The 15,731-nt window shown below is 48.1% G+C and overlaps 1 protein-coding gene across 1 annotated transcript in view; it reads left to right on the forward strand.

Moving 5' to 3' along the window:
- NUDT14 (nudix hydrolase 14) overlaps nt 1-15,731 on the forward strand; it is a 92,320-nt gene that overhangs the window by 64,267 nt on the left and 12,322 nt on the right. Inside the window, exons 3-4 of the mRNA XM_053283940.1 lie at nt 963-1,027; nt 7,824-8,061. Coding sequence (XP_053139915.1) covers nt 963-1,027; nt 7,824-8,061 — 303 coding nt within the window. The remainder of the gene's footprint in view (nt 1-962; nt 1,028-7,823; nt 8,062-15,731) is intronic.

Here is a 15,731-nt window from a genome sequence, read left to right on the forward strand (position 1 = left end):
GGACTGTGTGGGGGAATGTGCTGTACCACTTTAGGCTGCAGATGTGTGTGGAGGCGTCGCTTTTTAAAAGATTGCCCACCTATATGAAAAACTCCCAGGAAAGAAAAGCAAGCACCATCGGACATGAACAAGTCTAGAACCTCTCTCCCTGACATGCAGTTTTTTTTCTTGCAGGGAATTTTTACATGGTGGGTGTTGGCCATTCAGAACTGGTGCCTGTACTTGTAGTCTGAAACAGTTCAGTCTTCCACCTCCTTCTGGTGCATGGGCTGACGTGGCCGCAGCTGGAATCTTGAGTGAGAAGAGTCAGTGAGGATCTGTGGGAGAAGAGAGATTAGTTCAAGTGGGTTGAGCGGGAGGGGAGGAGACTATAGAAAGAGAAACTTTTCAGTTGTGCATACTAAAAATCCTGCAAAGATCCTCTCGTGAATCTTGACCCATGTTTCACGTTGTCAGTGATTCTTTTTATGAATCCTTAAAAGTGTAGCACTTACACCGGAGAAGTCCTCAAGGAGGCTTCAAGAACTTGCAGACCACCAGACTGTCATGTGACCATCGTGATGCCCATGCAAAGCTTCCCCAGTGCGCTGCTTTTCCACACAATGTGGCTGGATTATGCTAGCACAGATTTTGAGAGAGTGTCTTAAGACTCGAGTTTTGTAGCTGGCAATGCAAAGGAACATTGATTTGAATGGAACACTCTCCATAACTGTGCCAGAGGATCTATCTCTGAGATCAGGAGCTCTTAGGCAGCTGCCTTCTCTCAAAAATAGCTTGCTCATCTGTACCACTATAATTTAATAACAGTGCCCTTAGCTCATGTTGTTGTGATTAACGCATCCTGTCTTCTAAGGCTTCGTCCTAAACCCATTAAAACGTCTGACTCCACAGCACGGTGTGTTGCTTTCTTCCAAGTGCATTGATCTGGTTTTCAGTTTTGTTTTTCTCTCCTCCTTCCTCAGTGTGTCCATTCTGATCTTTAATGCTTCTCGGCAGTGCTTTGTTGTGGTGAAGCAGTTCCGTCCAGGTAATCCTCTTCCTTGTCTTTATTTATTTATTTTTTTATTTGCCAGTGAAGCAAGGCTGTTATGGGTTTTGCAGTAAAAAGCAGGTGGGCCCCTGAATAGTTGTGGTGCAATAGTCAGAGGAAGCCGCACCCGGCCTTCTGGTAAATGAATGTACACTAAATACGTCCTGATAGGATGTTGCCATCTGAAACAAAGTCGGGTTCCCTCCTGCCTGAAACTCTGGAGAACCACTGCCTGTCATTGTAGACAATACTGAGCTAGATGGACCAAGGGTCTGACTCGATATAAGGCAGCTTCCTATGTTGATAGCTAATGCCCTTATAAAATACGTTTCTCCAGCAAACGGTATACATTAGTTGTTATTACTGATCTCTCATGTTTGCATTTTGTCCTCCCTGCTCCTGCAAATAATTCAAGACAGTATACAAGGAATTATCCAGTGAGGTTTTTTTAATTATATTTGTACACTGCCCCAAACTTCCACCTCTGGACATAACATAAAACAAATTAAAACCTGGCCTTAAAACGATTTAAAACCACAAGTGTTGGGTGAAAAAATGTGTCTTTAGAGACTTCTTAAAAGTTGTCAGAGATGGGGAGGCTCTTATTTTAGCAGAGAGTGCATACCAGCATCTTGGGGCGGCAACAAAGAAGGCCAGTCCTTGTGTAGCCACCGGACGAGCTGGTGGCAATTGCAGACGAACCTCTCCTGATGATCTCAATGGCCGATGGGGCTCATAATGAAGAAGATGTTCTCTTTAACACCTAGGGCCTAAGCTGTTTAGGGCTTTATAGATTACTAGTAATTTTCAGCCCGTTAAAATAACGGGCGCTAGTAGCCTTCTCCGCCCTCCCGCAAAGAACTTTCAGTGGGGGGGGCTGCTCCCTGGGCGGTGCTGGGGGGGAGGCGGAGGTCCCATTTGGTGCCTGGGCGGATTTTTCACTCAGGCTCACCACACACACCCGCCCTTGTTTTTACGGGTCGCGCGGCCGCAGACCAAGGACCCTGCTAGGCAGGCTTCGGTGCCCTCCTCCTCTTCTCGACATGGGCCAGGAAGCCCTGATTTGAAGGCTCTGTTGGGGGATGGGGACGGAGAGTCTCTGCTCCAACACGATCCCCTCCATCTATGGGGCTGGTGGCGGGGAGAGCAGGCGAGAGTCCCGCCCCGGAATAATCGAGAGACGGTTAAAGCACGCGTGGAAGGTCGGGGAAGGGAGCGGCAAAGAGACTCACTTCCCCGAAGCCGGTTCTTGAAATTGGGGTCGCTTCTCCTTCCCGCTTCTCCTCTTCCCGGCCCCAACATGGCCACCTGGTGCCTGTGGCCGTTTCAGCGGCAGGGCCGGTCCCGCCGCTGCCACTTCTGCCCTGCCCGGTCCCCACTTCTCCTCCTCCCCCCGCCTGCCTCCTCCCCCAGACCCGCTGCCGCTGCCTCTCCTCTCCCCGCGGCCGGGCTGCCTGCCCCCGCCGTCTTTCCCTTCCCTGCTCTTTTCGGCAGGCGGGCCAGACCCTCCACCGCTGCCGCCTCTCCTCTCTGCATGGCCGCCTCTGCCCTCCCCGTCCCCGCTTCTCCTCCTCCTGGACCGGGACCCAACATGGCCACCTGGTGCCTGCGGCCGTATCTCCCTCGGACGTTCTGGGCATGCGCTCCGCACATGCCCAGAACGGCCGAGGGAGACATGGGCACAGAGACACGGGTGGACACCCAAGCCTTTTATTATAGAGGATAACCAGCATCTTTTACTTTGCCTGGAAACTTATTGGTAGCCACTGTAGTTCTTTTAATATAATTCTATTAAAAAAAGGGATTTGCAACTTTTTAAAAGTGCCCCCCCCTCAAAGCTTCAGCGCAGGTACCCTCTATATTCACATACAGGCTACTACAATCACTAGCTCCATATAGAGTAAGCTACTCATGAGTAAGTTACTCATGCACACTGCATTCAGGAAGGAAGAAGGCCATGGGGGGCCCAAGGTGAGTGCCATCTGTGCTCTCCTTAATCTGACCTGTGCTCCATTTATGCTCCATGAGGCTTCAAAGTACCCTGAAGAGTTCATGTACCCCAGCTGAAAATCCCTGAGTTAAAACATTCACAAGGCAGGCTTATACAAAGTCTGTAAGTACAAACACTGTGACAACGCCACTGATTAAAACAGGATTAAGGCAGCAAACTGAATCAGAAAACCATCAGAAGGTGCACACACCCTTGTTGTTACTTAAGAGTTCAGGAAAATTGGACTGCTTTAGCCAATAGCCATGACAGTAACAATGCTTTCCAGGAGAACATCCCTAGAGAGGGTGTTCCAACTCAAGGTACCCCTGCAGGAAAAGCCCTTTGTCTCGTAACCACCCACCTACCTTCCGGTAGCCAGAAAATGTGAAGAAGGGTTTATACTGGTGATAAGAACATAAGAATTTTATTTTTAGGTTGTAATTATTGAAATTCTAAGATTAATTTTAACTTGCTGTTAACCCCTCTGGGATCTTAGGATGAAAGGCAAGATAAAAATATAAATATTAAAAAAAAAGAAGAGCCTTGCTGGCTCAGGCCCAAGGCCCATCTAGCCCAGCATCCTTTTTCACACAGTGGCCCACCAGATGCCTCTGAGAAGCCCACAGGCAAGAGGTAAATGCATGCCCTCTCTGCTGCCGTTGCTCCCTTCAGAGGCACCTGGAGGCAGCCAATAGCCATCAATCTGGAGACAGCCAATAGCCATCAAGACTAGTAACCATTGGCAGGCATGTCCTCCATGAATTTGTCTAAGCCCCTTTTAAAGCCATCCAAGCTGATGGCCATCACCACATCCTGTGGCAGAGAATTCCATAGATTAATTATGCACTGTATGGAAAATTACTTTCTTTTATTGGCCCTAAATTTCCTAGCAATCAGTTTCATCGGATGGTTCCTGATTCTACTTGTGAGAAAAGGATAAATCTCTCTCTCTCTCTCTCTCTCTCTCTCTCTCTCTCTCTCTCTCTCTCTCTCTCTCTCTCTCTCTCTCCACACCATGCATAATTGTATAGATCACTATCATGTCTCCCCTTGGCTGACTTTTTTCTAGACTAAAAAGCCCAAGGTGATATAGCCTTGCCTTGTAAAGAAGGTGCTCTAGGCCCCTGATCAGCTTGCTTGCCCTCATCTGCACATTTTCCAGTTCTGCGGTGTCTCTTTTGAGACGTGATGACCAGATTTTAACGGATGGGCAGATTTGTATGGGCACACATGGTCCTTCCGATACCTGAAGGACCCTGGACCTGGGACCAGATAACCTGGCCTCAGGCCATTTTGCTTCTGTGGCTGCAAAGAGATTTGAGCCAGGCTCTCTCCATTACACATCTATGTGAGGCCTGAACAACTTGCAACCCACTAAGCCCAGCAGAGCCCCAGCCATGTACAGAGGCCCATCAGTAGCTTGATAATCCTCCTGTGTTGGCTGCCTGGGACCCCAGATACCAGCGTTGTTCCTTCACAATCCTGTTTTTCGTAACAGTGTTTTAAAAACCCCTATAAAGTGGATTGCCACCTTTTTCATTGGCTCTGCCCCATGTCTTTAACAGCAGCCTGACTCACAGATAGTTAACAGGGGCAGTTTTTCTTACCACTCATTTCCATGTGAGGAAGAGCTTTACCTGCTCAATCTGTGCATGTCAGACTGCGACTGAAGACACCAAAGGGCCAGTAATAAAGGTGGCATCCCTGTAACAAAGGCTCCCCTTAGTCTCAGCCTCTCTTTTGGTCGCCTGCACAGTGACATGGGCAAAATCAGTAGTGTGGAATCTGGCCTTTTGTGTTCCCTTTGATGGCATTACGTGGCTCTTGGCGTTTCCTTGACTGTGACAGCTGTTTCTAGATTAATGCAAAAGGTCCTTTGCAAATTCCACTCGGCAATCTGTGCAAGGGGGTAGTATATGTTCAAAAGGAGAATTTTCAAATATGCATGCTCCTCATAACTCTGCCGAAACAGCAGCTGAGTTGACAGGCTGAAAGACTCGTCATTGTGCACACGGTACATCATGTACAGCCCAACGTCCCGGCGAGTATCAGTGAATCCTGTGAAATATGCATGTTGGCTGACAAATGGAAGTTGCGTTGAGACAGAAGTTTCTCCCAAAGCAGAAGTGGTGCTCAGAGAACCATCTCCCAGAAATCCGACTTTGTAAAAGATTCAGTTTGTTCTCTGCTCTGCTAAACAGCATTTCTCCCTGTTCGTTTTCAAAATGAACAGAACACACTCCCCGCAGCAGTGATCTTCACTATTTTTCAGGCCAGGGCCACTTGGGCAAAAGCCCTTCAAAGGGAGAGCCAATTCCCCCTGTGCTGACTACTCAATAAGGTGCTTTTCTCAGGGCGGGGGGAGCCTTTGAGATGGAGCCCTCTCTTAAGGTTTCTGTTGTGAGGGGAAAGCTGGGAAGGGTTACCCTTCCTAGCACTCTGGTGTGCCTTCAGAGGTAGCGCAGGGCTCAAGAAGATTCAGTCTTCCTTAAAGAAGCCCCCAACCCAGCCCTGGGCATAGCACAGCCCTGCATGGTGAAAATGGGCATCTCTGCGTGGTGCCAGGAGGACTGTGCAAAGTATACAGCTTTGGCCGAAGTTTCACACAGGCCCCATAAGCAGTTAGGGAGCTACACTTAGGTCTGATGGGGGCTGCCTCTGGGCCTTACAATGAAGAACAGTGCCCTGCAGAGATAGGAACATAGGAAACTGCCATATAATGAGTCAGACCATTGGTCTATCTAGCTCAGTACTGTCTACACAGATTGGCAGTGGCTTCTTCGAGGCTGCAGGCAGGAATCTCTCTCAGCCCTATCTTGGAGAAGCCAGGGAGGGAACTTGAAACCTTCTGCTCTTCCCAGAGCGGCTCCATCCCCTGAGGGGAATATCTTGCGGTGCTCACACATCAAGTCTCCCATTCAGATGCAACCAGGGCAGACCCTGCTTAGCTATGGGGACAAGTCATGCTTGCTACCACAAGACCAGCTCTCCTCTCTGTGGAGGTTGACCTCTCTGCCAGTTTTTGAAAGGGCCTCGAAGGGCCCTTTGTAAACAGGCGTGCCGTGCTATGTTTTAACTGTTCTAATTTTGTTCTTTTAATTGTTGATGTTGACATTTTAGTAATCTGCCTAGAGATATTTTGAATGGGCAGCATAGAAATAAAATGAATAAACAATAAGATTTGCAGAATATTAGGTAGTTTCTAAGTGCGGCTTTTATGGCTTGCTAGCTACGTGCTCTGTTGTGCAAAATTACGTGTGCAGAGACCACATTAAGTGGAATCGGAGTATTTGTGCACATGCCCCCAAAGACTCCTGTGTGATCTGAATTCTGCAATGAGTCTGCAGAGTGGATTTACTTGATGAGTTGTACCATTTGAGTCTGCCGTGACAATAAGATTTCAGAGACCACAAAAGATAAATCCCTTGCTCTGCAGTTGTTATGTTATCACTTACTCTGTATTTTCCATCTGTTGAACATTCCCTGACTTGAAAAAACTTGAGTCATTAGTCTGGCCAAAGGCTACTTATTACTTTACCTTCTCCATCCAGCACCTTTTGCTTTAAGAGCAGGAAATGGAGGCTGGTAGCCCACAAAACGTACATGTATTGTATTTTTGTCTATATGTGTAGTTTAAAAGCTTGCAGTACTGGAAATGACCATGTAGTCCAGGATAACTGACCAACGTCCTCTGTGTTTCCAGTACACAGCTGAGCTCCATATCACTGGGAACTGCCCCATTTCCTTACATGTCAGGGAATGTGCACCCCCATTCTATTACTGAGAAGAGCGGGACTGTCCCTGATTGCCTATATGCCATGCTGATGGGAGCTGCTTAGCTGGTTGTGGTGGTGGCTAATTTCCTCTATTTATATCATGGCCCCAGATTTCGGACCCTTCTCACCTGAAGTGGAGGAGGACGTTCAGGGGAAAAGACAGGCAGGACATCCCTGTAGCCCAGATCCTGGGTGACCCTGCATTGCTGGGACCTGGAGGAGAGCTGATCTTGCAGGAACAAGCACGAATTGCTCCCCTTGCTAAGCAGAGTCCACCCTGGTTTTCATTTGAATGGAGACTACGTGTGAGCACTGTAAGATATTCCCCTGAGGGATGGGGCCATTCTGGAAGGGCATCTGCCTGCTTGCATGCAGGAAGTGCCAAGGCATCTCCAGAGAGGGCTGAGAGAGACTCCTGCCTGCAGCCTTGGAGAAGCCGCCGCCAGTCTGTGTAGACAAGACTGAGCTAGATGGACCAATGGCCTGACTCAGTAGAAGGCAGCTTCCTATGTTGCTATGACCTTCCATGCCAGGGGAACTTGAGGAACCTAAACCAGCACCTCCTGCATGACCCAGGGACACAGTCCTGCCGCCATCCTCTTACTTGGAGGACCTGCCAACTCTGGCCGAGTCCCTCATTGCTGCTAGAGCCAGCTGTTAGGAAAGTGGGCAAGGCTCCTTTAAGCAACAGAACCTTCCCTGGGGAAGAGGCAGGGCTAATGGACTCTGCCTGGGCAGCAACCACCAAAAATGGCAGTCTGCTCCAAACAGCTGCTGTAGCACCATCCATTTCATGTTGCTAGAGCCCAGCTTCTGTGGATTTCAGCTTGGAGCCAGCCGAGGTCCTGTCCCCTTCCCCTCAGAGCGGTGTGAAGTGTGTGTCCCTCCCAGATCCCTGCCTCAGCGGAGACCCTGGCTCAGCCTACAGCAGACACTTTATTGGTTGCGATACAGAGCAGTGCCACCACGTAGTCTCAAAATGATGGCAAGTGACTGGATTTACTTTTTGTGCTCTCTTTTTCCGCAGCTGTCTACATGTGTGAGATGGAGCGTCAGTGTCCCCAGGACTTTGCAAGTAACAACCAGGAGAGCTGGTGTCCTCTTCCAGCTCGTGTTCCTGCTTCCGTAGGAATAACATATGAGCTCTGTGCTGGGATTGTAGACAAGCCGGAGCTCTCTCTGGAGGAAATTGCCTGTGAGGAAGTCTTAGAAGAGTGCGGCTACAGTGTCCCAATAGCCAACCTGAAGAAAATTGCATCCTACAGGTAAGTAGCTCTGGGCCTGGTAATCTTCAGAGAGCAGCTGGTAGGGCAGGCATTTGTGAAGCGAAGCCCAGCCACAAATTGCGGCCTGTTGGGTATTCTGGCAAACCCTTTCCCCTCAATGACATGCCTTGGCCAAGCAAGCTCACAGGGGGTGTTCCAGTCCAGGTGTGGGAGCTATGGAGGGCCAGAAGTTGCAGCCATGAGCAGAGGCCTGGGGTGAGACTAAGGATGGCCCTAGGATCAAATACCAGATGAAACACAGATGGGCCGGGAGCAGAAGCCAGAGCCAGGCTGATGGTTGGCAGTCTTCCCTCTGTTCCGAGATGTTGACTACAACTCCCAGAATCCCCAGCTGCAGTGGCTTTTGCTTGGGGATTCTGGGAGTTGTAGTCAACAACATCTGGGAATCCCTGCTAGAGGGAACACTGGTGGTCGGATCCTGGAAGAGGCAAGGGCATCTGTGTTGCTCATATAAGATGAATCACTTAGATTGCCGGGCTGCCTTGGCAGCAAGGCTTTTGTAGGGCTGATGGATCTTCACTGAACAAAGGGGAAAGCTGACTTTGCTCCGCCTGGCTTTGCGAGGGCAACCTTGCTTCCTGCAGGTTTAATCTGCCTGTCTTGCTGAATGCCAGGACACGGGTGGCACATGAGGGATGGCACTAGAGATTGGCTACTGGGAGTCCCAGTTCAGGCACACATGTGTTCACACACCACAAAAACAAGAGGTTTATTAGCCTCAGTGATCCGCCAAAGACTCAGTTGTGCATGGCCAGCAGGCTGTGGGTCACAACTTGTCCAATCCTGTATTCGAGTGGCAGGCCATGAATTGGTGGGAATGGCCGCTGCAAGCAGAGCTAAAAAGAGGAAAAGTGGAAGAAAGGGGGGTTGTCTGTGCTTCACTGGGAATGTGCACAAACCGGTTTAGAGGCCTTTTTACAGACCTCCGAACCGGTTTGGCCCGGGGGGGGGGTGAGTTTACCTTTAAGGACCAGGGAGGGTGTTCTTACCCCTGCCCCGTTTCCCTGGCGGCACTATGTTTTAAAACGGTACCATTGCACGCATGCTCCAGGCACTTCTGGTCCGATGCACACCAGAGCAGCAAGGAGGTATGCTTTTTTACGTTTTTAAACACAGTGCCAGCGGGGAAAATGAGGCCGGGGTGGGTGGGTGTAAGAGCACCCTCCCTGATCATTAAAGCTAACCCACCCATCCCACCATTGAACCGGGCTTCGCCAGTTATGTACACATCCCTATGCTCCACCCCACTTTAGGTACCTTGGAGACTGTTCAGTGACGATCGGTTTTTCATGCAGTCTGTGGAGTTTGTGCATATGGAGATGCCAGGGATGGAGCCCTTCAGTTTCCACATGCAAGCCAGGTGCTATGCCACTGAGCTATAACCGCTTTCTGGTCAGTCAATAACCACCATAAACCCAGTTCAGTCAACAGCCACCATAAAACAAAACAAATAAAAAGCAGAGGGAAGCAATAAAAGCGTTTGCATAACCTGAACAATAGCCTAAAAACAAAAGCCTTCACCTGTCATCATTAGGTCACTGATAAGTGTTTTGTGGGGGCAGAGGGCGTGTTGCACGTGAGAAAGAACACCTCTGTGCACAGTTAGCCCAGAAGACTCCTAATGGTCCCATCCTTTCTCAGAACCGCTTCCTTTTCATGGGTTTAAAAAGCTGTACAAAGACACTTGTCCCAGCCAAAATCCTGGAACACATTCAAAGAACAGTATTAGGACAATGTAGGGCAAGATAAAACTGCAACGTATGTGCACTGGCAGAGGATGATTTTCACTGATTCCCCTTGAGGAGAACATCCTTGAGGGTTGAGTAACGTTCAGGGACATATTCTTAGGAGGCACTGGGAAACAGAGGGAAGGAGGAATCAGCAAAAATTGACCCTCCCCTCTTGCACATGAAAAACATGTTTAGGCATGTGCAACATTAGTATATGTAAGCCAAGTGGTGGCAGGAAGAAGCCTCGTAGCATTTCCTGAGGGTTCCCAGCTTTGTTCTTTGGCAAATTACAGTTCTGAGGCAGCCACAGGGACATCCTTTCAGGAGGCACAGTGGGCTTACGAAGCAGGAGAGAGCAGCAAAAAGCACCCTCCCCACAGCACCAGCACAGCATTGGTCCAGGTGTCAGCTGGTGATTCATCATTTAATGGAGCAGGATGCTCAGCAGATTCCAGTTCTGTCTGAACGGGACTCTGCAGGAGATGACTTTATGAATGGAGCACCTCTTCCCAGACTGGGGGTGGTGCCGTAGCTTAGTGGTAGGGCATCTGCTTTCATGCAGAAGGTCCCAGGCTCAATCTCTGGCACCTCCAGGAAGGGCTGAGAAATAATCTGGTCTGCAACCTTGGAGAGCCACAGCCAGTCAGAGTAGATAACACCAAACCAGATGGACTGAAGGTCTGATTTGGTATAAGGCAGCTTCCCGTGTTCTAAACTTGTGGTAGCTAAGACCCCCCCCCCCTTTTTCTCAATTAAAATGGAATAAACTCTTATCTCGGGGGTGATCTAAAGCAGAGATTCTCAACATTGGGTCTCCAGATGTTATTGGACTTCAGCTCCCATAATCCCCAGCCCCAGTGGCCTTTGGTTGGGGATTACGGGAGTTGAAGTCCAATAACATCTGGGGACCCAACGTTGAGAATCCCTGATCTAAAGAGTGTAAGAAGAACCACCACTTCTGCTTTTTCGCATGGCTCATTGGGCTCCTTTGAGGGCAAGTAAATCTGCAGGACCTCTGCATCGGGAGTGACTGAGCGCTCCAGTCTCGTAGATGCAGAGAAATGGTTGTAGTACCTACTCCCTGCAGGGGCTGATTAGAAAGAGGCAAGACTGGGGAAGTGAATCATGCAGAGACAGGCAAGCATCTTCCCCGTATGGATGCATACATGAATCTCACAGAGACTTAGGGTTTTGTTTTGTTTTTAAAGAAAGTTTATCGCAGCACATATTTTGGGAAATACTGGAGTAGGTGGTTTTGTAGCACTTGGGGCACTGTATGGTGGTTCCCAAACAAAAGTGCATTTTGGGAAACATTTTGTTATCCCAGCATTCCTGCTTTAATGATGATACAGTCTTTTTCAAGGATTTTTTAAAATTGAATTTCAGTCAGAAATAAGAAGAGAAGCCAACTGTGTGTGTATAGTATGTGTCTAGTATTTGGAATTAAGAAAATGTCAAGAATTAAATAATCTAAAATGAAAATGTGCTTGCAGCCTTCTGCCTCCCCAGATTGTAGCCTTGTGAAAAAAGCATCTGCTCTTATCCTTGGAAACGCTTGACGAAATGTGTGGAAAGTGGTGACTTTAAAAGAAAACAAAACTTTCTTCGCTTTTCCTCTTGACAGCTCTATTGAAATGGACATTGATATGCTTTTTTAAAAAATTAAAAAGAGAAGAAAAAAGGAGGAGGTGGGTGGAAACCTGGGAATTAAATGCAAATCCACAGCTGTCAATCCTGGCAAATGCTGTTTCCTGCTGGATTAAGGAGCTCTTGCTGGGGGGAGGGGGAGTGGAAGAGAGGAGGTGGCTTCTGCTGCTCCTTGGAGCCAGATTAGAGGGCTGTATTGTGAGATGAAAAGGTGTTTTCTTCAATGGGAGACAAAAGCTACAATCCTAGGCACACTTATTTGGGAATAAGCTTCACTGAACAGAGTGGGACAAGATGATTGGGATAGTGAAAGAGGGTCAGTACTGGGACCGTTCCAGTTTCATGGAGACTCCAGCAGAAGCATATACTGGGCAAGTTCAGACAACCTGCTCCAGGAGGTAAGTGGCAGTCTGTTCCGAGGGCCCTCTCCCACCACTCTCCAGTACTTCTGTCACTTTCCATGTGGTCTGAACCCACCAGTATTCGGTCCCCTCCGCCTCCCAACAGTCATAACCAACATTTGCAGTTGGGTGGAGAATGTCAGAAGGTGGAGGGAACTCGACATTCTCCATCCAACACTGGTGGGCTCAGACGAGTGGGAAGTACCAGCCACTCAGAATGTGGTGGAAGTACCAGCAAGTGGTGGAACTCATGTTCACCTCTTCCTTCCTGCTTACCTGCAGCTGGCCGTCTGAACCTGCCCACTGAGTTAGTCTGTGTTGGTCCATCTAGCCTAGTACAGCCTGCTTCAGTCAGGAGCATAAATCCAAGGCCTGAAGTTCCCCCCACCATGGTACTTGAATTCTTTTAACTGGAGATGCCAAGACTGGAACCAAGGTGCTTCTGCATGCATGTATATCTTTTCAGAAGTGCAATCACCTGGAAAGAGAGCTGGGGGTGGAGAGTTGGCCTTGCTGTAGCAAGCATGAGTCCCCTTAGCATGTCCCCTTTCCTAAGCTGGGTTCACCTTGGTTTGCATTTTGGATGGGTGAGCACAGTAAGATATTTCCCTTGGGCCACAGCTCATTGAAAAGAGCATCTGCATGCTTGCATGCAGAAGGTCCCCAGTTCAATCTCTGGCATTGCTAGGTAGTGCTGGGAGAGACTTCTGCCTGAAATGTCGGAGAGCCAGTGGATCATGGATAGTGCCACCCAGGTGGGGGATCATCCAGCACTTCCTCAGACACCACAACTTTCCACATTAAGGGGATGGGAGTCAGGAAGCAGAGGAGCAGATAGACCAGGTGAAGATGAGAGAAACGGTCACAGAGGAGTCTTGCAGGGCCTGGAACAAGCCACCTTTTCCCCTTCACCAAAACTCCTTGAGGGTATAAATGAGAACAAACAGTTTGGTTTGGTTTGGTTTGCATTTTTTATACTGCGTTTCTGCCTCGACCAAGGCACCCAAAGCGGTTTACTTTATAACACTGAAAAAAAACAAATGTCATCGAACTTGAAAAGCAGTCTTGTCTCAGGCTGGTGACAGTCTTTTCAGGAGCTGACCCAGGTGCTTCTTTTCTTGCTTTCTTCTCTGGGCACGCTTGACTTCCAGTACCCCCAGGGAGGTGGGCGAGGGGCTGCCCCAACCATCTTCACAGGCCAGTGTTGGTCTCTATGGGAGCTGATGTTCTGTGCCTCCCTGGCCTGAGTGCCTCTGAATACACAACTATTATGTATTTATTTATTTATGTATTAGATTTGTATACCGCCCTTCCAAGATGGCTCAGGGTGGTTTACAGTTAAAAACAATTTTTTTAAAAAACAATTAAAACAAAACAGAATAAAACCAATTAAACAATTCAAACTGCTAAAAAAAAAAAACCACCCTGGAAAATCAGGGCAGCAATTTAAAACAGTTTTTCAATCATTTAAAAACCCTGAAAGGCCAGGCCAAACAGATAGGTCTTAAGGGCTCTCCTGAAGGACAGTAATGATCTTGAATTATGGATTTCTGCAGGGAGTGCATTCCACAGCCCAAGAGCAGCTACAGAGAAGGCCCGCCTCTGAGTCGCCAGCAGACGAACCGGTGGTAACTGGAGACGGACCTCCTCAGATGACCTTAATGTGCAGTGGGGATCATGTAGATTAAGAGAAAAGCAACTCATTTTGTAGAAAGATGGGTATAATTCATTAAGGTCATTCACATGGCCATTTTTAGTGGGGCTGGAGAGCTTAGGGGGAGGCAGGATCTTACCTACCTTCCCCCAAGGACAGCTCATTGCTGCTGAACTGCACCGCTCGTGTACCCACACAATTGCTGCTGTGGTGAGTCGTGCGGCATTCTGGAGTCTGGGGGATTGAAGCACGGCCTTCAGGAATCCCACAGTGCACAGCACAAGCAGCATGAACATTCCTGAGATTGGGTCACTCTTTCCCCCGGCCTCAATGATTTAAATGACTGCCAGCAACCTGGGAGGAGCTGACAGTAGCCCGGTCACCCACATGATGAGGGAGTTGGGTAGGAGGGTGTGCGTGCACCCTCCTACCTCACATTTAGTCCAGACACAGAACTCAGGCCACCCGGCAGAGAAGAGCCAGGATCGGGAGCAATCCTGGCGTTTCTCACAACCAGGCCTACCTGGGTAGGGCTCAGTGTTCCCTCTAAGGCGTGCGCACGCTCACAAGTTTTTTTTATGTCTGCCCAGATTTTAGATCCCTCTCAGATTGAATCTGGAAAGTCCCACTCTGAATATACGTGCGCGCACACTGCCTTGATACTGCTGCCCAGAACAAAATTCATTCCGCAAACAGATGGGGAAAAAATTAGAGAGAACACTGGTAGGGCTGGTCGTGAGAACAACCCCATTAACTACTAGATGAGTAAAACACTAGGAGGCTATTCCCATGATCACTGGAGCTTAGCCTACTTCACTTCCCCCCATTCTGTATTATCCTTTGTCAAAAAGAGAATATGAATCGGAGAGTCGCCGCGCGCAAGAGCTCCCCTCTCCTTGCTGGGGTATTTGCTGTATAAGTCTTCAGCCTCTCTCCAGGTCACTGAAAACAAGTTAGGACTAGCAGGGAAGTGGAAGCTGCAATGGCCGCGTTTTGTGGACCATGCCCCACTTTGAGAGTCACTTTGGCAGCAGAGAAGTGGTGCGGGAAGGCGAAATATAAACACATCAGATATAAAATGCCAGTGGAGAGAAGAGTATTTGCTTCTGGGTGTCTGGGGCATTTGGGTCTGGCTAGGCCTGTGTGGTCTGAGGAGTGCTTTGCCCAATGCATCCGAATTAAAAATGCATTTCAGGAGCACATTAAATCCACTGCTGGTGCCTCACTTCATTTGTTTCAGTTTTGCAGATAGGGTTACTGTGGTGTTTTCCTGTTATACAGTATATTGAACGTACCTGGCAGAGTTAATATTGTGTAATGCTGCCTTGTAGATGGTAACCTATGAATAAATACCATTTTAAGCTTACCATGCTGTGGTTAATGGCCATAGTACACTAAAATGCTTTATAATTAGTGAGATCACCTGCCAGTACACCTGTCTGTGGATAGTATAATGCAATATAATTTTGTGTCAATTACTTCTGTGTTCTCACCCCCACCCCCACCCCCACCCCCGCACCTGTCATTTATAACCTCAGAACTGTGTAAAGGTCCAAAGAAATTACCTTGGGAAATTACCTTAATTGCTCATCAGCTCACCCATTGTATGTGTTCATGGATTTAGAATGCACAACAAAAGAACACAGTGATTTGGGATTTGCTCACACAAACAGTGCAATACCGCCTCTCTATGCTAGATTATACATTCACCTAATTGCATTTTATTAATGAGCAGGACTCGTAGACCTAATTTCACTGGAGATTTGCACTGTTAAGAGCAATCGGCAAGTATCAACTTTTAAATACAAGTACAAAACTTTGAATGCTTGAAGAAGTAAAGTAGAATTGTTAGATAACGTATAGCAGGTCTATAGGTAGACCTATATGATGGGGAAACCAGTTGCATCATATATCTCCTTTATTATATCTGTGATTCAGAACCAAACAGGTTAATTAGCAGCATTTTGAACTGGAAACATCAAGGCTACGTGCTTATAAGAGAACGGCAGTCTTTTTTCCATTTCATAATACAGTTTGCCATATCTGCTGACATGATAGAGGTCTATAAAATCATGCATGGTGTGGAGAAAGTGGATAGAGAGAAATTCTTCTCCCTCTCGCATAGCACTAGAACCAGGGGTCATCACATGAAATTGATTGCCAGGAAATTGAGGACCAGCAAACAGAGGTACTTTTTCACACAATGCCTAATCAACT

This window comes from Hemicordylus capensis, chromosome 1, assembly GCF_027244095.1.
Source record: "Hemicordylus capensis ecotype Gifberg chromosome 1, rHemCap1.1.pri, whole genome shotgun sequence".
In the NCBI taxonomy this organism is placed as follows: Eukaryota; Metazoa; Chordata; class Lepidosauria; order Squamata; family Cordylidae; genus Hemicordylus; species Hemicordylus capensis.